General features: G+C 38.4%; 2 protein-coding genes across 3 annotated transcripts in view; one reads left to right on the top strand and one right to left on the bottom strand.

Annotated features, from left to right (window-relative positions):
- GPHR (golgi pH regulator) overlaps positions 1-583 on the bottom strand; it is a 112,421-nt gene extending 111,838 nt beyond the window's left edge. For both annotated transcript variants that reach the window (XM_067151764.2, XM_067151765.2), the window contains exon 1: positions 448-583. In XM_067151764.2, coding sequence (XP_067007865.2) covers positions 448-489 — 42 coding nt within the window. In that variant the 5' untranslated portion in view covers positions 490-583. The remainder of the gene's footprint in view (positions 1-447) is intronic.
- A 257-nt stretch (positions 584-840) lies between these two features.
- LOC136877137 (lys-63-specific deubiquitinase BRCC36) overlaps positions 841-25,099 on the top strand; it is a 45,665-nt gene continuing 21,406 nt past the window's right edge. The window contains exons 1-3 of the mRNA XM_067150948.2: positions 841-1,093; positions 4,384-4,591; positions 6,691-6,779. Coding sequence (XP_067007049.2) covers positions 980-1,093; positions 4,384-4,591; positions 6,691-6,779 — 411 coding nt within the window. The 5' untranslated portion in view covers positions 841-979. The remainder of the gene's footprint in view (positions 1,094-4,383; positions 4,592-6,690; positions 6,780-25,099) is intronic.

Raw genomic sequence — 25,099 nt, 5'->3', positions numbered from 1 at the left:
GGCTTTGTATTATGACCAAGGAATTTCTTTTACCTCAAGGTAAAAACGGCCGGTAATTAAACCACCGAATTCCATCTACTTCCTTAATTAAATATACTAAACTATATCATTTCCTCCAAGTTCGAATATGACAATAAAATATCCGTAAGGCATACTTAATAGTGGAGAGAAAAACTGAAGTGTATGAGGGACAGCTACATGACCTTTGGTTATTATGAAGTATTTTCGTAATATATCTTTCTTTTCAGATTCAGTTTAACCTAGGTACCTTTAGTAGGCACAAAAGAAAAATTATGGTGGAAGGAAAACAAAGAGGGTAGAAAATATATTTATAAATTATTCAAATCCGAGGGAGAATAAAAGCAAAATAATATTAATATTATAAGTACCGGCAATATTTTCCCCTTATTCGTTTGGAATGAGATAGTACCGATAAATGGAACTAACCTGTGTAATTAAAATAATAAGAGTATCTTCTATGAAACCCATTATAACGAGAATCAACGAACTGGATAATTATCCAAATCACATACAACGTTGTTTATATCCATCCTCATCACATCTCACCCTTTCCACAGCGACATGTTCCTCAATTTTCGTCGCCAACTATGCCAATTAAACATGTTTCCATATTGAGAAAATGAAATGCCTTATAATGTTTATAACTAAGTATATGGACTACAGTGCACTTAAAAAAGTAACGAAGTGCCATTTAAAACCCTAAAATTCTTTCGAAATGCTCAAAGATCCGTCTGGTTTCAAATTGTGTTTCACATGCAGCATGTTGGTGACATTAACCTACGGCTAATAACAAAAGACTTGACGGATGCGGTTTAGGATTGAACCTGATTACTGATAAAGAGTTTGGCGAGTGTCTGAGTTGTCATCGTTTGATTGAAAGTGAACGTTCGTTAACGCAATTTAATTACACTGTCATTCATTTGAAGAAAGCACAGTTTTATACAAAGTCAACGACTGAATGATAGCAATGGCACTGTCATGTGTTAATATGGCAGCGGATGTGTATTTAGTTTGTTTACAACATGCTTTGTCGACAGAAAAAGAAGAGGTTATGGGCTTACTTATCGGGGAGGTTTGTATGGATATATTCTAATTTCTATTCATAGTGTCCTTTAATGAATACGCAAGAGATACTGAGTGTGAGTAATGGATAAAAAAAATGAGTGCAAACAATTCTGCATTGCATTTAATTTAGCCCTTGATTAGGTATTTACTAACCTCCCCTACGACCAACGTTATCAGTAGGCCTACTACGCAAATTAAACCACCAATATCTGCAGTTTTCACCTTTCTGCACATAATAAAAGTAAACTAAAACTTAAAAAATCACATGTAGAAGCACAATTTTCTGTTTTCGAAGTCCTAAAAGTCATTAGGCTAGGCCTACTATTAATACATGCTAAGCACTTGTTTGATTCGTGGTCACTGCACATCTCCAGTACACTAAGAAAAAAACAAACTTCAGTACGTTCAAAGCAGAAAATTGCACAAGTTTTTGTTCTTTTGCTCCGTTCTGGGTTCAGCCTCTCTACCACTGCATTTGATTTCAAAAACATCAGTCAGCATCACACTTAATTATCAGTGTGAATTTGAACACGGGATCATGTTTTTTTATCAGCAGCTTGGTTGACAAGTGCATTTGTGTCCGACTGCAAGTGGTGCAAAAGAAATGAGGGCCACGGAGCCGAAACGAGTCTGCAACTGTGAAAGAGAAAACACACAAGTTTTCTTCTTGTAGGTTTGCGTATTTCTGCATTTACTTTGAATGTTTCACCTATCATTGCCGTCAAAAGCCGCCAAAAAGTTGGCTGCTTAAGCCAGTGCCGAAAGTGAAGTGTAATTGGATCACCACTTAGCTGCTGTGCATAGGTCGTTTGTGAGACTAGTTTTCCTCCTTTCCTCAGAATATTGTGACAGTATATTATGTAACCATTGACAAGGAACATGTTGATAATGTAGAAAGAAATATATAGGAAGCGGTGTTGGGTCTTTCTTTTAGAGTTCATACTGTCACGTTATTACTAACCATTCATTCCTTAGACGACGGCAGCTCCATAATACTAAAATTAAATTAAGCACAAAGGAACTTCCACACTTTCTCAGGTTAGGATGCATACTGGGAAAAGTACTGAAAAAGAAAAGCAGAAAATGTTACTGGAAGGGTGGGAAAAGGCAAAAGTTGCCATCTTGCCCCTGAGGTTTGTAACATTATAAGGAACTATAAATTATGTATATTTTACTTAAAATTCCTTAAAGAGGGGAAATGTGTTCATTGCGATGTCTAGGGACCCACCTTGCCCACCCTCAGAAGTACATTCACTTTTTTAACCTAATAAAGACAGCACCCGCCACTGTCCATTGTTGAAGTAGCTACTTGCATTCCTATTGGCCAACGGTGAAAAGAGATGTGATGTCATTGTCATTGATGATGATGATGATAATTAGATTGCATTACCAACTCCAGCAGAATAAAAGCACAAATCAATAGAACATATAAAGGAAACAATATGGAATACAAAACGGCAAATAGGCCTATTCGTGGAGACGTGTCAAATCTAATGAACTGCACTCGCCCACATAAAATGCTCTGCTTACGCCCTAGACAAAATTGAATGTACTGTTATCGCCCTACAGAATGCTAGAGATTTAAATGTCATTTCGTGGCCCTTTCCTTGGTCACAATCCAATGATTCTGTCATTAACCAGATCTAACCAATCCAGACCAGTGGTTCTGTCACTAGCCCGGACCTAACCAATCCAGACCATTGGTTTGTCACTGACCCGAATTATAAATTAATTGAGCTTTTCACCACTGCCCAACATAGAATGAACGTGCTGCTATCGCCATACAGAATGGTAGAGATCTAAAAGCCACTTTACAGCCCTAACCTGGTGGCCAAAGGAGGTGGTAGCGATTCGATATCTGTTTTCTCGAGTCCAACTGCTTTTAGATCTTGCTGAATTTCGTGTATCCATTGGCCTCCTGACTTTTTTCCAAGATTTCTCATCACTATCTGTTGTACTTATGTAATAATGAACAGTTTGGAAGAAATCCTGTAGAATTCTCTGCATGGCACACAATTTCCCTGATTTAATTTCCATTGCTCTTTTAGCAGACTGACCTGTCCATCCCTTCCTATGGTTGTGTTTTGTATTCACAAAAGTTTTACCTGTCATGATGAATTTATCCAAACTCTACCCATCTGATCTCTTTAAAAAATAAAAAAATTAGCTGGGCTGAGTGGCTCAGACAGTTGAGGTGCTGTCTTTCTGAACCCGACTTGGCAGGTTCGATTCTGACTCAGTCTGGCAGTATTTGAAGGTGCTCAAATACGTTAGCCTTGTGTCGGTTGATTTACTGGCACATAAAAGAACTCCTGTGGGACAAAATTCCAGCACCTCGGCATCTCCGAAAACCATCAAAAGTAGTTGGTGGGAAGTAAAAACATTATCATTATTATTATTATTATTATTACTATTATTATTATTATTATTATTATTATTATTATTATTATTATTATTATTATTATCTTCTTTTAAAAGTCTACATTGGTTTGTAACAATGGTGATTCTCTCCATTAGAAAAGTTCCCATCACCCCATGCTGCAAATAACTGAAGAATTTCTGTCTCATACAGGTCAAATAGTGATTGATATCAGTGAAACTATTCTCAGGATACATGCACATTCCAGTTTACATTTCATGATCCAAAGTCATTTGAGATATAAGTAGTCTGTTATGAACTGATGCCGCTATCGTTCTAATTATAGTGGTGAATAGTTTTAAGCATGCTGGGCTAAGTGGCTGAGACGGTTGAAGCGCTGTGTTTCTGAGCCCAAGTCTGTGGGTTCGATCCTAGCTCAGTCCGGTGGTATTTGAAGGTGTTGAAATATGTCCGCCTCAGGAACTCCTGTGTTACAAAATTCCAGCACTGCAGCACCTCTGAAAACCGTACAAGTAGTTGGTGGAATGTAAAACCAATAACATGATAAATCTTTCAGCTTGAAAAATGAATTAGTAATTGCTAATTGTATGCAAGCACAGAAAACCAGCAAGTTATTTTTTCCCATTTCTCATACCCTCCAGTTCCGTTTCCAGTTTTTAAATTGAAGTCATCCATTTAGTTACTATACTATCCTTGCTGTTTACCTGGGATCCTTTTTCACCCAGTTCCTCATGTTGCTGAATATACTTTGACAATCTTGGCAATAATTTCTGAAACCACCAAAGGTACCCTTTTCACTTGTTCCATTTACAGTCCACATTTCTTCTTGCTTATTTATCCATATACAACCTGTTTCCTGAATTAGCAATTTCAAAAGAAATGACAAATAGATTTTAGCTTTCATTTTGTTTGTTTAGATCGACTCAAAGAAAGTTGCTCACATCTCTGCCGTTGTTATGTTGCGTCGATCAGACAAACGGAAGGATAGAGTTGAGATATCACCCGAGCAACTGAGTAATGCTGCCATACAAGCTGACAGACTTACTCATGAACTTGGTCAGCCTATGAGGGTACTTGGATGGTATCATTCCCATCCTCACATCACTGTATGGCCGTCCCATGTTGGTAAGTTGAATTATATATTTATGTACAAAAATGTATGGGTGCTTTAAGAAAAAAGGTGTTCTTGTATAACTATGGAGTATATTCAAGGCCCCATCACAGGAGATCTATTTTAAGGGCCAAATTTTTGTCCATTTGTGTTGAATTACATAAGGTACTCTTGAGGACTGCCAATTGAAGGAGTAGGTCTGAAGAGAAGAAGATGCTTGATATAAGATTCATATCTTTATCTGCCATCATTGGGTGTTTGTGTAATGTTGTACGTTGTACAAGGTTTTATCCAAAATAATAAATGCGTTAGTTAAAACTAGTTGTTGTGTACCCATTGTTGACATGTTAGTTTCTGTAATTGCAGCAGTATTGCCATCTAGCAGAGATGAGTGACAGTAGAATAGACAGAACACACCTCACCTACTATCTGCGCACTTTTTAGCGATAGATTTGTGTACGGGTTTGAGGAGTAAGAAGGGAGCGCTTCCGGTTCCGTAAGTACTGCCAACTGAATGGAAATGAAATCTGGTATGAGTCGATAATATGATCGATCGATATGAATTTTCTAAATCTTTGTTATTTTAAGCCAATAACTGTGTCACACACACACATTATATAACATTTCTCGATGCGAATCTTATTCCTAGAGTGAATTCTATAGTTTGGCTTTGCTGTGTAAATAACAACAGTACTAGTACGTAAAGTGTACGCCAGACGTCGCACAGCGATGCATAAGCGATTCATAGTTTGTGTTTCAAAGATTGCCAGTACGAATCTCGAAGATTGCCGAGGTCAACCACTTCAGCTGTAGGGTGTAAATCTATCGCTAAAAAGTGCGCAGAGAGTATAGTCAGTCAGTGTAATGTTATTGTTGATGAATGTTGTGGTCTTAGTACACTGTAGGCCATCACATTGTTTTCTTTTGACTAGGTGATATTAGGGACTTTCTGTTTTGCTATTGGTTTTATGCCACGCTGACTAAGATAGGTCCTGCAATATAAGAATCTCATATTTGGATTGTTTCATTTTGACTGTATAGTGTAAGAAAAATGTACAGTTAGTACTGTACCTTAGTCAATACACAAATTTATAAATAATCATTTTAAGAATTATCACACAATAGGTACATGTTTTGGCCCTCTTGAACCTTCTTCAGCCTTCAAAATAAATTATAAAGTTAAAAACCACTCTAAAACATAACACTAAAAATAAGTCCTTATAAAAAGTTAATTTTGAAATATCTTATCGTCAAAAACATAACAAAAAATACGACATGGAGGAACATGTAAAGGCACTCGTTCTTGAAGTTTTTGATGGATGAAATGTCTTGAGAAGTGTGACAGTGGTTGTATATATCAATTGGTAAGATACATCAAAATATAATCGTGCTGAAGAAATTATTTTTGATTGACAATTAGGAAAATGAAAACTGAAATGTGCTGTCAAGATGGAAAACAAAAAGCTTGATATTTTTAAGTAATAAGTTGCTCCATTGAAAAGTTAAATACCTTATAATGAGAAAAGGAAAGAAAATAAAGAAAATTCAGGTCGTCGTTCGACCAGGAGCGCCAGAACTTCTGCATTTGATGCTGCAGAATTTCCCATCTAGTCAGTAGGCTAAGCTTACAAGGGAAGGTCACCATATGCTTTTCTAGAAAAGAGTTCAAATTTTTGAGGATTTGCCCTTCATTAAAAAATATTTTACCCCTGTTTGAGCATTTTGGCCAGTGGGCCTTATTTTGTTCAGAATTTAACGTTTAAAATGTATCCTCAAACTTTTGCAGTCTTTTGGTCATTTTGGTTAAGTGTTTCGGATAACAGGGGTTTATTCTATATAACAATTCAGTAGGCCTACTAAAGAAAGAAGACATTTTCTGTCCACCTTTTATGTTGTTTTACTGTTGTCATAAGTGGAAATAATTTCTTTCATAATGAAGTTTGTAATGATCTCGTAACATTATTTCAAAATCGATCATTTCAAGTTGTAGTGGGAATTGTCTTTAAATACAAAATTTGTTTTATATGTTGCTGGTAATGAAAGTAAGAGGCATGTATGTAAGAACATTTTAAATTATATTTTTTTCCTTTTTTTTTTTTTTCCTTCTTCTTAGATGTTCGAACTCAAGCCATGTACCAGTTCATGGATGAAGGATTTGTTGGAATTATAATTTCAGTTTTCTCTGAAGACAAGATTTCAAAAGTAAGTATAGTTACAGAAAGCATATTACTTGCTAGTCCAGCAAAGCATACCTAAGTGTCCTCGAACATAGACATATGAGTGTTTCATCATGTTTGTCTAGGAATAAGGTACCATCCCATCATTTGCCTCCTGAGTGAGGGTGGAAAGAACCCCAACAACAACTACTCTTAGATAGTCACTGTCAGAACCATAAAAAACCTGCTACACTCATATGGATGTGTTCTTTAGTTCTATTTTCTTAAAATACCAGTGGATGGTTAACATCACTTAGTAATTAATGTCTTCGTGTACGGAAAAATTAATCTACCATGTCTGATCCTCTGCTTCATCACAAATTTAAATTAGTTTGAGCCACTGGAACTAACTGAACTCAGAATTAAATAATGCCATCCAAGAAGTAGATTTCCTTGGCTTTGTCTTTCACTTCCAGGCGAATACCTGGATGGTACCTAAAGAAAATAATGAAAACCAAATTGACAATTAAATAAAACAAGTGCTTGAGTTCTTATTGAAGTTGAGAACAAATTGGTGCTGCCTGGAAAACCTTTCATCAACAGCAGTCTCTTACTTAAAAAGGAAAGGTCTAGTACCACTGCATTAAAATGTAGATTCTACAAGAATACGTTAATGCACGGCAGGTAGTCTAGGCAATATATTTTACCTGTAGAAAATTCATGGTAGTTGTGGAAATAAGCTTGCTTTGTTGTTTGGGTCCAAATTTTTAACTGTTCGGTCTCGTTTTCGAGGTTATTCATGTTGAACGAGGCCTAGCTCTTCCCACAGTCCACGAAATGTACTTCATCATTAAGTGCAAAGGGAAGGCCAACATAATGTACATTACATACTTAATTTATTCACAAAACTATTTACACTGTACAAAATATACATTAGGACGCTGTGGTCCATGTTGTAGCGCACAAGCACAATACCGTTACCTGCGCTCGTCCAAATCTCGGACCGCACTGACGCCGGTGAGGCGCGTGACTCTGTCCCCCTTCGACTGGGGTTGTAGCAGTCTGATTGTGCTGACCTCTGACGAAAGAAAACACATGGCGTTCAACATACCGCCCATCTAATTTATATATAAATTACAAAAATAAATATTATTAAGAACAATAAAAATTAGCACTCACACTGAAAAAGTCAAATGAAAAAACCAAAGTTTTAGCACATCAAAGATTACACCTTTTCACTAATTACACTTTTTCACTATATACAGTTTCAACCTCTTCTGGGAAGACGCAAAGTTTTGCAATCGGCCGTTTGAAGGTCCCCTTGGGCGTGCGAATAGTGGCAACTCGCACCAAGCCGTCAGCACCTGCGTGCATATCTACCACGATCCCTGTCTGCCACACGAGAGGTGGCAAGTTGTCTTCCTTGAGAAGAACCAGAGTTCCGGGTTGAAGGTTGACCCTTCCTGCTGACCACTTAGTCCGCTGCTGGAGTTGACATAGATAGTCCCTTGACCATCGCTTCCAGAAGTACTGTCTGCAACGCTGAAGTAGTTGCCACCTGGTTAGACGAGAACCTGAAACTGTAAGTAAATCTGGCTCTGGGATGGTTGTGAGAGGTTCTCCAATCAGGAAGTGACCGGGAGCCAGGAATGAATAGTCATCAGGATTATCAGACAATTTGGTTATTGGTCTCGAATTCAGGCATGCCTCAATCTGAACTAACAACGTGGACATTTCTTCAAAAGTCAGTACAAGATTTCCTGCAACCTTCTTCAAATGGGACTTAGTAGACTTTATGCCAGCCTCCCACAGCCCACCAAAATGAGGGGCATGCGGTGGAATAAAATGCCACTTGATTCCACATTGAGATGCGAAGTCATACACCTTCCTCTTATGTACTTGAGATCTGCAAAGGGTGTGAAGCTCCCATAGCTTGTTTCTTGCTCCCACGAAGGTACTTCCATTGTCGCTGTAGATATTCTGGCAGATACCCCGACGCGATGTAAATCTACGCAGAGCAGCTAGGAACGCATCAGTAGACAGGTCAGAGACAAGTTCAAGATGGATCGCCTTGGTAGCCATGCAGATGAATAGAGCAATATAACATTTTAGCTTTGTTTTGCTCTTACGAGTCCCTTGCTTAATGTAAAGTGGACCCCCATAGTCAACTCCGCAATTCAAAAATGGTCTGTTGGGTTCTACCCTGTGGTGTGGGAGCTGGCCCATGAGTTGAGTTGATGTACTCGCCTTCAACTTGTAGCAAGGGAGACACTTGTGTGTTATGTGCCTAATGACAGACTTACCATTAGGTATCCAATATCGTTGTCTAATGGTTGCAAGCAGAAGTTGGAGTCCAGCATGCAGAAGTCGCATGTGCTCACACATTACTAACAACCTGGTCACATGATGATTAGGTGGTAGGATGATGGGATGTTTCTGGCTGTACGGAGCTTGCGTTGTTCCAATCTGCCGCCCACCCTAAGCATCTGGTTTGCATCTACAAAGGGATGAAGAGACTTCAACTTGCTGTCCTTTGTGATCGGTCTGCCAAGTCGCAGATCTTGAAGCTCCTTACCATATTCTCGTTCTTGGGCAGTACGAATGATCCTGTGCGATGCCTCCTGAAGTTCTACTACAGTCAGACTTCCCACCTGTCTCCTTGAAGCAGCAAGCCTGAGGTTGTTTATGTATCTCAGTATGAAGTCCATGACTCTCACCAGCCGTGACCAAGAAGAAAAGCGTTGGACTAAGTCTTCAAGGAAATGACTGACAACAAGTAAGCAAACATTGCTCTTGTACATCAGTGAGTTCGGAAGTTTTCTTCATGTCGCTGACAGGCCAGGTTGACGGTGGCTGGTAGAGCCAGGATGGTCCCGCCCACCATAACAGATTGTCTTGAAGAAGATGTGGTTCAATCCCTCTCGAAATGATGTTAGCTGGATTGTCCTGTGACGTCACCTGGTTCCACTGTTCTACAGATGAAAGTTGTTGTATCTCAGACACTCGGTTACCAACAAACGTTTTCCAAGATGCGGGCTCTCCTGCAAGCCAAGCTAGTACTATGGTAGAATCAGTCCAATAGTAGTTTTGTTCAATTTTGAGGTTAAGTGCAGTTTTAACCTTATCCATTAATTTTACAAGGAGTAATGCACCACATAGTTCAAGTCTAGGGAGGGAAATCTGTTTCAGTGGTGCTACTCTGGATTTGGAGCTTAACAGCACTACTGTTACATTATCCTTGACATCTATACTCCGAAGGTAAACAGATGCTCCAAAGGCCCTTTCTGAAGCATCAGAGAATCTGTGTAACTCATATTGTTTAATCTCTCCATCTCCCGTCACTCTTCGAGGGATGCGAATGTCGTTGAGTGATGGCAAATATGCATGAAACTGTTCCCAAGTAGTTATTAGCTCAGGAGGCAAACTCTGATTCCAGTCCACTTTCGCCTGCCATAAATGTTGCAAGAAAATTTTACATTTTATTATTACTGGACCTAAGAGGCCCAAAGGATCAAAAATGGATGAAATGCAGGATAACACACTACGTTTTGTCCAGGTTGTGGTTTTCTGGGTGTGACTGGTAGCTACAAACTGGAAGATGTCCTTTAGAGGATGCCACAGTAGTCCCAAGGCCTTAATGGTACCCTCTTCCTTGTCATTCAGACTCCAGGGCAGTTGTGATTCTTGGTGCTCAAGAGGTATGTGCTCTAAAAGAGTAGGATGGTTAGCACACCATTTACGAAGAGGAAAGCCTGCACTACTGAGTAGTTTGATCAGTTCTTGTTGCAGACTGAGTGCATCTCCAATGGTATCTGCTCCACTCAGAACATCATCAACATAGAAGTCTCTTCGTAATGTCTCCGACGCTCTTGGGTATTGCAGTGCACCATTGTTGGCAAGTTGTACCAGGCATCTCGTGGCTAAAAAGGGCGCTGCTGAGGTACCATAAGTTACAGTGGAAAGTCGATAAATCTGGATAGGTTCATTCGGAGATGAACGCCATACAATGCGTTGCAGATCTTGGTCATCAGGATGAAGTAGAATTTGCCTGTACATTTTTGTAACATCTGCAGTGAAGGCATACTTATGTGTTCTAAATCTCAAGATGATAGAATACAAGTCTTCTTGCACCGTAGGTCCAACCATCAAGATATCGTTCAGTGAGTAGTTACTAGTAGTTTTAGCAGAGGCGTTGAAGACGACTCTGACCTTAGTGGTAGTGCTGGACTGCTTAATTACAGCATGATGCGGCAGGTAATATGTTGGCTTATTGGTTTGCGTTGTCACAAGTTCCATGTGATGAAGATCAGCATATTCTGTCATGAACTCAACATAGTCCTTCTTCAAGTCTGGTTGGCGATGTAACCGCTGTTCAGTTTGACTGAGGCAACGAGTGGCGTATTTAAATGAATCCCCAAGTTCCTCATGATGTGGTTTAATAGGCAGTCTTACAACATATCTTCCGGTGCTATCCCTAGTAGTGTTGTTCACAAAGTGTTCTTCGCACTGATTTTCTTCCTTAGAACGTGGGGGAGACATCTTTACTTCCTCTTGTTGCCAAAATCGTTCGACCTGTACGTGCAGTTCATTGCCGCGCACAAGACAAGACATTACTTTCTTGCTGGTAGACTTTAGAGAGTGTGGTGGTATCTTGCCTGATAAGATCCAGCCAAATTCAGTGTCCTGTAGTACAGGATGATTTTCTCTCGTGAGTTGACCACGACCCAGTATGTCAAAAAACACAGAAGCCCCCAGTAGTAAATCAACTTCACCTGGTGTACTAAATTGAGGATCCGCCAAGGAAATGTCCTGTGGTAGCTGCCAGTCAGACGTGTCAAGCTGTACTGTAATGAGCTGACCAGTTATGCGAGGAAATACAGCACAAACAATAGGTGTAGTGTAGTCTGTGACCCTAGATGTAACTTGGATTTGACAAATATGTGATGATTCAGTTGCCTTAGTATCACTAATTCCCCTTATAGGCATTGAGTGCCGACTCAATTCAATCCCTAAGCGATCTGCCAAACGCCTGGACATGAAATGCATTTGAGACGCACTATCAGGTAGAGCTCAGCACTGATGTGCACTCCCACGTTTGTCTGTGACCACTACGAGAGCTGTTGACAATAGAACTTCTACATGAGTATAGTTGCTCTTCACAGCACAGTAGGTTTGCTGCTGAGTCTGGTTGGTTTCTGATGTAGTAGAAGCATTGTAGGATGTACTCTGCTCCTTGTGCAACAGAGTACGATGTCTATTATTGCAGATTCGACAATTTCCTGAACTACACTCCTTTAAAGTATGATTAGCACCCAGACAGTTAAAGCAAAGTTTACACTTCTTGGTGAAATCTATTCTATTTCCAACGCTGGCTTCACGAAACTTAGGGCATTTTGTTAGGGTGTGAGAAGCCTTACAAAACTCACAATGAGTTGCTGTTGTGACAAAGGACTTCTTACTGCTCTTATCGCCACCATGTTTGGATACAACCTGTTGCTGGTCGCTTTGGTGTTTTTCGGGGTTGATTAGCTCCAGAGTTTGACAACTATTCTCCAAGAAAGCTACTAAATCCTTCAAGCGAGGGAACTTCTTATCTGAAGATTTAACTTCCCACTGTTTTCTTAGACCGAGGCTGATTCGATCTAGCACTAAGCGAGATAACAAAATTTCATGCAGAGGCACATCTATTTCCATTACTTCAATAGCGCTCAGGTTGCTCAGCAGTTGATTTAGCAACACTCGTAAGTCCTTAGCTGACTCTGTTTTAACTGACGGAAGATCTAGCAGTTGCTTAACGTGTAGGTCTACAATCAATTTGGGGTTATTATATCTCTGAAAGATTAATTCCCAAGCTACCTTGAAATTGCTTTCAGTGACGGGCAAGCTTTCAATTAATTTATGAGGTTCTCCCGATAAGCATGATAGTAGGTAATAGTACCTCTGTATGTCTGTTAAGGCATGATTATTAATTACTAGGCTCTGGAAGGTATCTCAAAAATGAATAAATTCAGAAATAATTCCTGTAAATTTTGGCAGTGAAGATTTAGCAACACTCTTAAGTCCTTAGCTGACTCTGTTTTAACTGACGGAAGATCTAGCAGTTGCTTAACGTGTAGGTCTACAATCAATTTGGGGTTATTATATCTCTGAAAGATTAATTCCCAAGCTACCTTGAAATTGCTTTCAGTGACGGGCAAGCTTTCAATTAATTTATGAGACTCTCCCGATAAGCATGATAGTAGGTAATAGTACCTCTGTATGTCTGTTAAGGCATGATTATTAATTACTAGGCTCTGGAAGGTATCTCAAAAATGAATAAATTCAGAAATAATTCCTGTAAATTTTGGCAGTGAAATTGTAGGGAGTCTTATTTCATGTATGCTACTGGTATTTGAAGAACTAGATGTTGCGGGGGAAGTTGCATTCGAATTTGCATTCAACAGAGTTTCCATCTTAGATTCTATTTCTAGGATGAGTTCTTCAGTGGATTCCCTATCTGCATCGTGAACTTCTTCGGTATCGCTAATTTCTAACTGGGTTTGAACATCGTTGTATTCCTCCTTACTCGAACATAGCAGCCTTGCCTAACTCGAATATCATTCAGATTTGAGCCTTCATTAAATGTACTGACAAAACTAGCTATACGTTTTATACGAGACTTAATAACTGCTCTCTTTTTTATGAGACCTTTTCGCTGGACAGGATCCATGGTGAAGGATAACAAGAAATAATGGATGTATTATAAGGGACTGGGAATGCCAGATTACTTACAGATCAGGAGAATGTATCCTTCCACAGCAGGGCTAAAAACCAAAGAGCACTGCGCGGCTGGGCTGCACTCTGGTGGTCACTTCTGGAACTACTGCTACGGATCTGGATTACTACTCCTTGGAATTGCCATCAATTGGGTTGGCAAGACTGTATTCGTCCGCGCAAGATGGCGGCAACACACGCTTCAATCTCGAAGTTTAAAATGAATGGGAACTGTATTAGAACTCAGTTAATCACATCACAAGTCACAGTGTTTCATGTAGAAAATGGTTGTGAATCACATATACGGCACGTTAGGTGAAGTCACTCATTTGTACCTTACTCCACAGTACTTAGCACGTGGGTGGTTGTAAGTTTGGCGGTAAAACGAACACATTCGTACTTCACAAATGTAAAGACTTGTAAATAAACTGTTATCACTAATAGGCCTAAATGCGCAGATTATGAGATGTAATATCGTCACTGAATCACATCGGGCACTGGAGGACCAAAATGTTCGGTCTCGTTTTCGAGGTTACTCATGTTGAACGAGGCCTAGCTCTTCCCACAGTCCACGAAATGTTCATCAGTAAGTGCAAAGGGAAGGCCAACATAATGTACATTACATACTTAATTTATTCACAAAACTATTTACACTGTACAAAATATACATTAGGACGCTGTGGTCCATGTTGTAGCGCACAAACACAATACCGTTACCCGCGCTCGTCCAAATCTCGGAACGCACTGACGCCGGTGAGGTGCGTGACTCTGTCCCCCTTCGACTGGGGCTGTAGCAGTCTGATTGTGCTGACCTCTGACGAAAGAAAACACATGGCGTTCAACATTAACTTCCCATCAAAAATCACTTCCTGTAATCCCTGAAAATTTGAAAACATTTTTGTTGTTGGTGGTGGTGTTTTAGATATACAGAAAGTAGACACAATTTTCAATTTGACATAGGAGGAACAGGCAGATGGGGGGAAACGTTGGGGCTAGGATCATGTGCCTATTTCGGAACTCTCCTTACCCCTTCCTAAAAAACAGGACCCTTTTTTTCAGTCAGAGTTAATGGTTGAAATTATCAACAAAATACAGGATCCTCCATTTAACCTAGAACTGCAGCTGAGGCCTTGGCCAGCAAGCTATCATGTCCCACCAGCTGGGCAGTATGAGATGAAGCTAGAGAAACTGCCTGATAAATTCTAATACACTTTTAAAAATATAATTGGTCCATTATTGGAAATTGTAATTTTTCTAGCGAACTCATTCTTGGTTGCCTATGGTAACTGAAATTTGTATCATTCCAATATCAGTTGTTTTTAGAATTTACATACCCTTGTAAGTGAAACCACGCTTTGTCTGAGAAGAGAATGACATTGGGATCAATTTCTTCGTCATGCACTTAATTCAAAATCCATTCACTAAATCTAATCCTACACACAGTCACCCGGTTTACATTCTTGCACCACAATACATTTATAGGGTTTTAATTTAAGTAACTTCGTTGTGAAGTTTGCTGAGAAAGATGACTAAGAGATTTCTTGGGAGAACTTTTCAGTGTCTTCTATGTCACCTTCTTCACTTCTTATCATTAATATTTCCTATTTCACAAAGTTTATTAACTAATCTATGAACTGTCTCACAGCTTGAAACTGTCACCTCAGAATTCTCTTGAAATAATCTCGAAACAGCACGAGCAGATTCTGTACGGACATATGAATTTGTAAATAAACACTCGATGTGGAGTAGAATAATTAGACCTATTGTTCCTATTTTCCATGTTTTCGTACTTCACTTTGCACATTGGTGTTGCCATCACTAAAACACAAAACAAACTGCGTTGCGAGACACAGCCAGACATGGTAGTCCTCCAGACTCCCCTCCCTCCTGTGCAGCTATTGGCATAGTCACTCCCAGCCGCCGCTCCAGTTCCAAGATAATTGGATGACCCAGTACATATGTGCAATAATTTTTCAAGGCAGTTGGAACATGATTAAGTAATTTTTAGCCTAATTTTTTGCCCAAGTCTAATGAAAAAGGAGAAGAAAGGAGAACAAAGACAGAGATGCATATCTTGTCCATTTTGTGCAAAAATAAATAAATAAATCAAGACCCCTATTTTTAGGGAACTGAAAACTATATTCTCTTAAAATTGGGACCATACAACAAGAATAGAGCTGAATGTATGATTGTTATATGATAGCTTGAAAAAAATAAACTGACAAACACAAATCTGAGTCTTTTGTTGTTGTTGTTGTTGTTGTTAAGTTTAGATTCCTCTTCTCTGCTTGACGGTAGGTTAATCTGTGTCACTTTAATTTCTTAATAATAATGTTATTTGCTTTACGTCCCACTAACTACTTTTTAAGGTCTTCGGAGACGCCGAGGTGCCGGAATTTAGTCCCGCAGGAGTTCTTTAACGTGCCAGTAAATCTACCGACACGGGGCTGTCGTATTTGAGCACCTTCAAATACCACCGGACTGAGCCAGGATCGAACCTGCCAAGATGGGGTTAGAAGGCCAGCGCCTTAACCGTCTGAGCCACTCAGCCCGGCCCTTTAATTTCTTTGATGGTTATGAATTTCATGTTTTTGGTCCGTATTGAACTGAGAATAATATATAAGTAATAATAATAACAACGTAAACGTTTCCACCTTTTCAATACTACAATATATTCACAAAATTACAAATTACACGGTACTAGTTTCGACCCATCTAGGGGTCATCATCAGCCGTATTGGAGCAAAGATCATTTGTGGCGAAATCCTAAGAAAATGTTATTTTAAAGAATAACAAGTGAAATGAGATGTTATTATGGTAATAGTTAATAATACAAGGAATATACATACTAAGAGGTTTTTAACAAAGAATAAAGTATAAATGGGGTGTTGTAAAAATTATAATCATGGAAATCAGTAAGTTCTTGTATTGAAATGAAATATGGCTTAGGAAGAGGGCTTAAGGTGGGGCTGAAGGGTGCGGGAGAAAGTGTAATTGTCTTGGAAAAGTACCTTTGATTAAATTTAGGATTGAGTTTAGGTTGGCTGCATTATTGTTTCTGAGGAAAGTGATAAATAGATCGAAGAGTATGTTGGGTTTCTCTGAGATTTCGTTGAGATTGTGACTGGCATTAAAGTATTGGTCTAGGTATATGTAGTAATTTTCCATTATGTTGAGTAAAGGGCCCTTGTTTGCTAATACGAGGATGTCCATGTCTTGTTCAATATTGGTGAAATTATGGTTATAATCTTGCATGTGTTGGCCGATGGCTGAAAACCTGTTGTATTTTATTGCGTTAGTGTGCTCGTGGTATCTGATAATGAAGTTTCTCCCGGTTTGCCCGATGTAGGTTTTTTTACAGGTGGTACATTTGATCCTATAAACTCCTGATTTTAAAAAACTGCTGGTCTTGTTGATGTGTGAAGTATTGTATAAAACGTTCATGTTCTTATTGTTGGTTTTGAAGGCTATTTTAACGCCTTGTTTCTTAAAGATGTTGATTCAGTGCACCCCCAGTCCCACAAACGAGCCACATACAACAGCCTAGTTCACCGAGCCTTCAGCATACATATGTCCAATAAAGATCTAAAAAACGAACTCAACACAATCCGCGGAATCGCAAAATTCAACGGCTACAGCAATCATTTTATAGAAAGGATAATCAATAAACACAAACATCGCCCAAAAACTACCCTCAAAAAAGAAATAACCAAACTTCTAACATTTTCCACCTTCACGTTCAACAATGATATCTACAAGTTAACCAACATCTTTAAGAAACAAGGCGTTAAAATAGCCTTCAAAACCAACAATAAGAACATGAACGTTTTATACAATACTTCACACATCAACAAGACCAGCAGTTTTTTAAAATCAGGAGTTTATAGGATCAAATGTACCACCTGTAAAAAAACCTACATCGGGCAAACCGGGAGAAACTTCATTATCAGATACCACGAGCACACTAACGCAATAAAATACAACAGGTTTTCAGCCATCGGCCAACACATGCAAGATTATAACCATAATTTCACCAATATTGAACAAGACATGGACATCCTCGTATTAGCAAACAAGGGCCCTTTACTCAACATAATGGAAAATTACTACGTACACCTAGACCAATACTTTAATGCCAGTCACAATCTCAACGAAATCTCAGAGAAACCCAACATACTCTTCGATCTATTTATCACTTTCCTCAGAAACAATAATGCAGCCAACCTAAACTCAATCCTAAATTTAATCAAAGGTACTTTTCCAAGACAATTACACTTTCTCCCGCACCCTTCAGCCCCACCTTAAGCCCTCTTCCTAAGTCATATTTCATTTCAATACAAGAACTTACTGATTTCCATGATTATAATTTTTACAACACCCCATTTATACTTTATTCTTTGTTAAAAACCTCTTAGTATGTATATTCCTTGTATTATTAACTATTACCATAATAACATCTCATTTCACTTGTTATTCTGTAAAATAACATTTTCTTAGGATTTCGCCACAAATGATCTTTGCTCCAATACGGCTGATGATGACCCCTAGATGGGTGGAAAATAGTACCGTGTAATTTGTAATTTTGTGAATATATTCAACCCTCTACCCTTCCTGCCTTTGAAATGTGGCGCCGGCTCGAGACATCCCAGGGTCGCTGACTGGGTACTACCCTCAGAGATATCTTCAGATATTATAAACTAACCTTAAATTAATCAAGCGGGAAGGATAAAAGAGAAGAAATAAAATAATTAAATAAAATCCGAATGAGAACATTTACGAATGCAAAATTTATTGAAAAAGCTAAACTTTGGCAAAGCAGTATACTTCTATACAAACAATAAACTCTTCGGACCAAATATAGTTCACAACCTCTATCACCCTCGACTATAAAATATCAACCTCATGACTCATAGATTTCAAATCCTTCTAAACACATTACTTCATCTTTATTACAATTCCCTTTCATCTTATTCATCAACTCTACTTCAGTACTTCAAAATTTTTAATCCAATTCCATTCCACTCATATTTTGGTACCACCATATTTCAAAATTTTCAATAATAAAATATTATAATAATCTATCATCATGACCTTTGTTAATTTGTCAAAGTACCTTTTTAAAATGTTAATACAACCAAAACTTCTTCCGTTCATTCTTTGAATAACAAATTCATATTTGCTCTCCATACCTTTAAGTTATTTCCTCACCATATGATAACCCTTGTAGTTTCCATTTACTAGATACCAAATTATTTATTTAAATACACTCTTCAAAATGAAATGTATGAGGCTGTGTAAATTCATTAAGCAACATCCGCCGTGTAATTCACAACTCATCTTTTAATTAATTAAATCCATTAAATTCATTATAATTTACAAATTCGCAGTTATCAATGTCGGTATAATTGTTACCTTGAAAATCATAAATTTATCCAACTACGTTTGTTAGATTTGGTAATTCAATCCAAAATTTTATATATCATAAAATTATTCATCACAAATTTTATATAAAAATAATCCCTATTATTATTTGAGTCCGAAACTATTTAACTTATTCTTTCTCAGTACCATCCTTCCTCATATAATGCTGATAATATGGAACGCACGCACGAAATCGAAAAGTAACCCTGACATAAATAAATTAAATTAATTTACCGATTCATTAAAATGATAAATATCTCACATATGCTTAATTAGCTGTTTTATCATATACAAAACATATGCCTACCCTGTAGCAAGAAACCCTATACTATAATGTTAAATACATCTTAACCTACACTGATTCTACAGACAATGGGATGAACCTCATTGCCGCAAGTATAAACAACCACCGTGAACTGAATTCAACATCACAAGAAATATTGCAACTGCAAAATCAAAATTTGCATTGCCCACATATTGAAGAACATATAACATAAACAAACACAACATAATTTCAATCAATAGTCACAGGGAAAATCATTATACACTGGCTCGGCCGGGCATCGAACTCCGACCCTCAACATGGCACCATTACAGTGACCTATCATTACACTTGCCGCAATGATCTGTCACGAAATCTAGCTATCATTATTTAATCCAATTGTGCTGTCCTGAGTTCCACAAACAGAATTTTTCTTACGGATGAATGCGATATTTTGTTACTTATAAGACCTTACTACAGCTGCCATAGCCTCTCTAATACACAACGCGCCGTCCTGGTCTGCTGCCTTATCTCACGTCCGACTCATTTCATTGACACGGCATTCTAACATGTTCGCACCCACTTAAATTCTCTCTCTCTCTACTCTAAATGAAGCCATATGTTCCTCCACAATATCATGCGCCTGTGCGAACAGTTACTAATTATATAATACTCTCAATATATTCTATTCATTTCATATTTCACGTATTGTTCTACATTTCTCACTCCATTATCAGGAACACGTATATCATTATGCCGGTATTTACATATATATATGGCGCTACACAATCATTGGTTCGACTCTTGCGGTCGGCATTTTGTGTCTTAGAGGTCCCTATTTCAACACTAGCTAACTACTTCTCGGAAAAATTTTAGGATGACAATTATTCCCTTCAGCACAAAATTTTCTCATTGATTAACGGTGCACGTTACTTACTGATGACATATATTTTCCAAAATCCCACTGTAATGTGCCAGACAGTCCGGGTTCGAATCTTGGGTCAGTGAAAATTTTCTTGACGAACTTTTCATGCGACATGCCAGGTTAATCTATCTATTCCCTCTAACTAATCCTTACTGATGCCTCCTACGTCATTAAATATTCACACACGCACACGCTAATATTTGCTAGAAGATCACGCACTGAGAAAAAAAAAAACCCATGTTTCACACCCGTAATGGAAAATCATTATTTACACACATTATTTCCACACTCGCGAAGACCATATTTTAACACACGCTAATATCACAATATGTACACCCCCCTAGGCATCAGCATAAAATAAAACCTAAAAAAAAAACTAACTATCCTTGCTACAGTACTTAAAAAGGAAAATAAACGAATAATCATGCATTAATTTATTTACAGTTAACAGCTAATCATGCACATGCTAGATAATGAATCAGGGTACTTATCGACTCGGCGACGCTCCATACTCAGCTCCACGGCCTCATGGTTTCAGGTCGGCCCCATGATGTACTTAAGCCATCATGCTAACGGCCTCAAAACCTGAACCCATACCATTCTCCACAACCATGGTCTTCACTCTCGTTGCTTTCATGAAATCACACGCTCATCACTTCTTACTACACTAAAATACATATTAAAAAAAAACACAGATATAGTTAAATTATTCTAGCACATACACTTATTCACAATTGTAATATACACTTTGTCTCTGCTTTCCGCGAATTTACACGTGGCACTGCGATGCGTCCTTGTTTGATCTCGCTCCGATCCTAATTTTCAGTTAATGTTGTAAAAAATTCACCTTCTTGAATTTTCAAAAATTTCGATCATTATTGAGTTAAATGCAAAGTCTATCGGACCCGTAGTATCTTCGACAGCTAGTTATTTGATAGGAAATGCTCTAGATTAGGGTTCTCGTGAACCACATACACGTACGTCCGACAAGTTCAAATTTCCGTAGCAGAGTGTCTGTTCTTAGCGGCTCGCGTCCTCTCCATGCACGCCGGATCTTGGATAGTGAGCTCGGGGAACCCCATCAACAATGATGTAACATCCCTTCACATATGCCTGCGATTATTTATTCCAATTAATTGTTGCAAATACGCCGTCTTTAATTATTGTTCTCCAAATGGTTTAATCTTGTTTTCACCTTATCCCCTGGTGGATTTAAATATTTTTAGAAGTCATTTATGCGGCACCCATCTTTAATTTACCCCCATCATTCCAAAACCTGCTCTGCTGCGATTCGCTGCCTGAAAATGTTGCCAACTTAAATCTGGTGACTTTGGTCATCACACCTCATGGAATATTCCAATGCTTTCCATTTCATCACAAGATGACCTTGACACGTGGAACTATCTTTAAACCTGGGCAAGCGAAATGGCGCCACACATCCGGCCTACAATGTAACTGCGGCTATTCCCTCATATGCCATTTTTTTTAATTTCTAATATTTTAAAGACAATGATATGAGCCAATTGGGCTCATCTTTCCCCCACTTTCTTTTTGGAAAAATTACTGACAAGGGATTTTTCCAACCACACATCTTCCAAATATATCATTGTCTTTCCATTATTTACTTAACAAATCCAGATTTTAGACTCAAATTTTCTTCCTTAAGACGAGTATTATTCATTGTTAACTTAGTAACCACCTTCTCCATCATTCCTCTTAATTCAATTAATTCTTCACAGGCACATTCTCCGCCAGAACTTTCGTTTTCATCCATTTCTCCTCTGGGCATCTCGTATGTAGTATCGTAGGTTAACATAACATCTTCTTCTTCTTCATCTTCCATCTCATCGTCTTCTCCACCATCTTCTTCTCCTCCTTCATCTTCTTCAGGATGTCCTTCAAGATCGTCTTCGTCAACCATTGTTTCCTGGTCAATATTTCTCCTTGTGGGATAATATAATTTCAAATTTCCAGCATTATAAGTGCTTTCAACTCCTGTCTCTAAGTTTTTGACTTTATAAGAATTATTCTCATAGTCCTGTATGACTTCATATGGCCCAATATAAAGTTCAGCAAATTTATGATAAAATTTTGAACTAGGATTTGAGACTGCAGGTTTCTTCACGAGCACCAATTCTCCCACACGTAAACTTCGGTGGAACCTCTTATTACGCATTCTTCGTAAACGTCGTTCAGCTTGTTCCTTGAGATGTTGAGATGTATTCTGGACGCAAAGCTCGTGTGAAGGTCTTGGATCACTTGGTAACGGGATTATACCTTCCCATGGTCTTTTTGGATACTCATTATGGTGTACGACAGCGGGTATCTGGCCAGTAGATTCATGTATCGTTGAATTAATACTCTCAGTTATGATTGGCAATACTCTGATCCATTTCCAATGTTCATTCCGACAATAAATTCTACAAAACTTCCCAATCTCTCTCATAATTCTCTCAGCAGGATTTGACTGGGGATTTCTAATTGAACTGAGTACATGTCCTATTCCCAAATTCTGAGTATCCCTTTTAAAAATTTCGGACGTAAACTGAGTCCCATGATCCGTTAGTACAAATTCCGGCTTTCCCATCTGAGGTATAATTTTGTTCTTTATTTGACTAATAACGGCTTTCGTAGTTGCTCTTTGGATAGGGCATAATGTCACAAATTTTGTGAACACATCAACGCATACCAGAATATATTTTAATCCTCTACTTGCACGTGGCAAAGGGCCGTAGAAATCCATTGCAAACAACTCTTTAGGCTTAGAGGGTAGCACTGGCCTAGGAATTTGTCTCATTAAAAATGGACAAGGTTTAATTCGCTGACATATATCACATGTCATTATGACTTTCCGCACCATGTCTTTCAAATTTGGCCAAATAAAGGTTTCCTTAATGGTCGCCGTCACCTTATCAATCCCAGCATGTCCTATCGAATGATGTGTAAGCCAGATCAATTCACATCTCAACTGTGGTGGTACAACAATTCTCAATTTCGTGTGCTCTTCATCAATGAATTTGTGAAGTATGCCATTAAAGAAACTGTAATTTATAGCTTGTTTTTCTGCTTCTCTATATTCAACTGTTCCCGACTGCAATTTCTTCTGAAAATAATCCCTCAATTTCTTGGTCTCATCCCACAACTCTTGTGCTTCCGAAATGTTCCTAAGTTTTTCCAAAAACTGATTATCCTCTTGTGTAATTTCAATCAAATTTACTTCTGCTTTTCCAGATTCAGGATTTCTACTCAACGCATCTGCAATCACATTTAACTTGCCAGCACAATGTTCAAGGGTAACATCATACTGCTGAACAAATAAGCCCCATCGGCTAACCCTCTCGCTTGACATAGTTGTCTTGAAAAGGAAGGTTAAGGCTTTATGATCCGTCCGAATGATAATAGGATAGCCATAAATATACTTCCTCCAATGTCCCAATGCTGTAACAATGGCAAGCATCTCCAACTCCGTCGTAGTGTACTTAATTTCGTGAGACCGCAATTTGCGACTCATAAAAGCCAAATAATTTGCTTGGTGATCTTTGTTTTCCGACTCTTGATATAAGACCGCTCCAATTCCCACAGCTGAAGCATCTGTCTGAACTATAAATGGTTTTCCGAAATCTGGATACCCCAATTTCACACTATTAGCCAATAATTCCTTCGTCTTCAAAAATGCATTTTCACAATTTTCATCCCATTTCCATTTCTTATCCTTCTTTAACAAATCCTGAAGAGGTGCAACAACTTCCGTATACAAAGGACAATGGTCTGAGAAAAAGTTACACATTCCCAAGAACTGACGAACATGTTTGATTCTCATGGGTCTGGGGAAATTTTGTATTGATCTGATCTTTACAGGACTAGGTTTGACGCCATTACCGTCCACAATATGACCTAAAAACATAATACTTCTTTGACAAAAGTGGGACTTTTCAAGATTTACTTTAAAATTTGCACGATTTAAATTTTCCAAAAGTTTGTGCAATACATCAAAATGCTCTTCCAAAGTCTCCGTTGCAATCATAATATCATCTACGTATCCGACCGTAGAATCTTTGACTTCCTGCGTTAAATTCTTATCTAGGGCTCGGATCAAAGCAGAACCAGCTGTCTTCAAACCAAAAGGTAATCGGTTAAAGATATACGTCTGTTGGTCGAACAGAAATCCTGTCAAAACCTTAGTAGCTTCATCCAACTCAATATGGTGATACGATGACGTTAAGTCAATAGTCGTAAAATAATGTTTGCCTCGGAATTTTCTCAACAATTCCTTGATAGGAGGGGCCTTATCGTATTCAGGCACAAGTCGTTGATTTATGGCCCTTGCGTCCAAGCACACACGGATGCTTCCATTAGGTTTTTCAACAATCACCAAAGGATTCAAAAATGGTGTAGGTTTTTTAGATATTAAACCGTTATCCTCCATTTCCTTGATTACTTCTTTAACTTTAGGGTAAAACTTCTCTGCTACTGGATAAGGTCTTTGTTTAAACGGTTCCCAACTATTTACTTTCAGCTCATATTTATAATTTGGAATCTTCCCCGGTTTGGATCCGAATACTGTTTTATGGTGGCCTAAAATCCCCTTTAATTTTGACTTATCTTCTTCTCCTATCATGGCTTCTGATACTTTATTTTTGACTTTGTCCCCGAAATCTGGTAACTCAGTCTCCCTTTCCAATGCGAAAATCATTTCCTCAAATTCTTCTAGAATAGCATCCTGATTTTGATGTATGTTTCTAACTATCTCTTCCACCGATTGTTCTGCCAACCAAATTCTTTCTTCTCCCTCAACGTTTGGTAGTTGGTTTAACTGAATTTCTGACTGATCATCACTGAGATTGAAGCTTATTACATCCTTTTCCATATCAATAACTGCCTTAAATTCTCGGAGAAAGTCAGCCCCTATAATCATGTTGAATTCCATTCGGTTCATTATAATGAATGGGTGAGACAAGATATTACTTCCAACTTCTACATCTACATAAGCTTGACTTTTACATGT

The sequence above is a fragment of the Anabrus simplex genome, chromosome 7 (assembly GCF_040414725.1).
Source record: "Anabrus simplex isolate iqAnaSimp1 chromosome 7, ASM4041472v1, whole genome shotgun sequence".
Lineage (NCBI taxonomy): Eukaryota > Metazoa > Arthropoda > Insecta > Orthoptera > Tettigoniidae > Anabrus > Anabrus simplex.
Note: the sequence above shows the minus strand (reverse complement) of the source record. Positions and strands in the feature narration are given on the sequence as shown.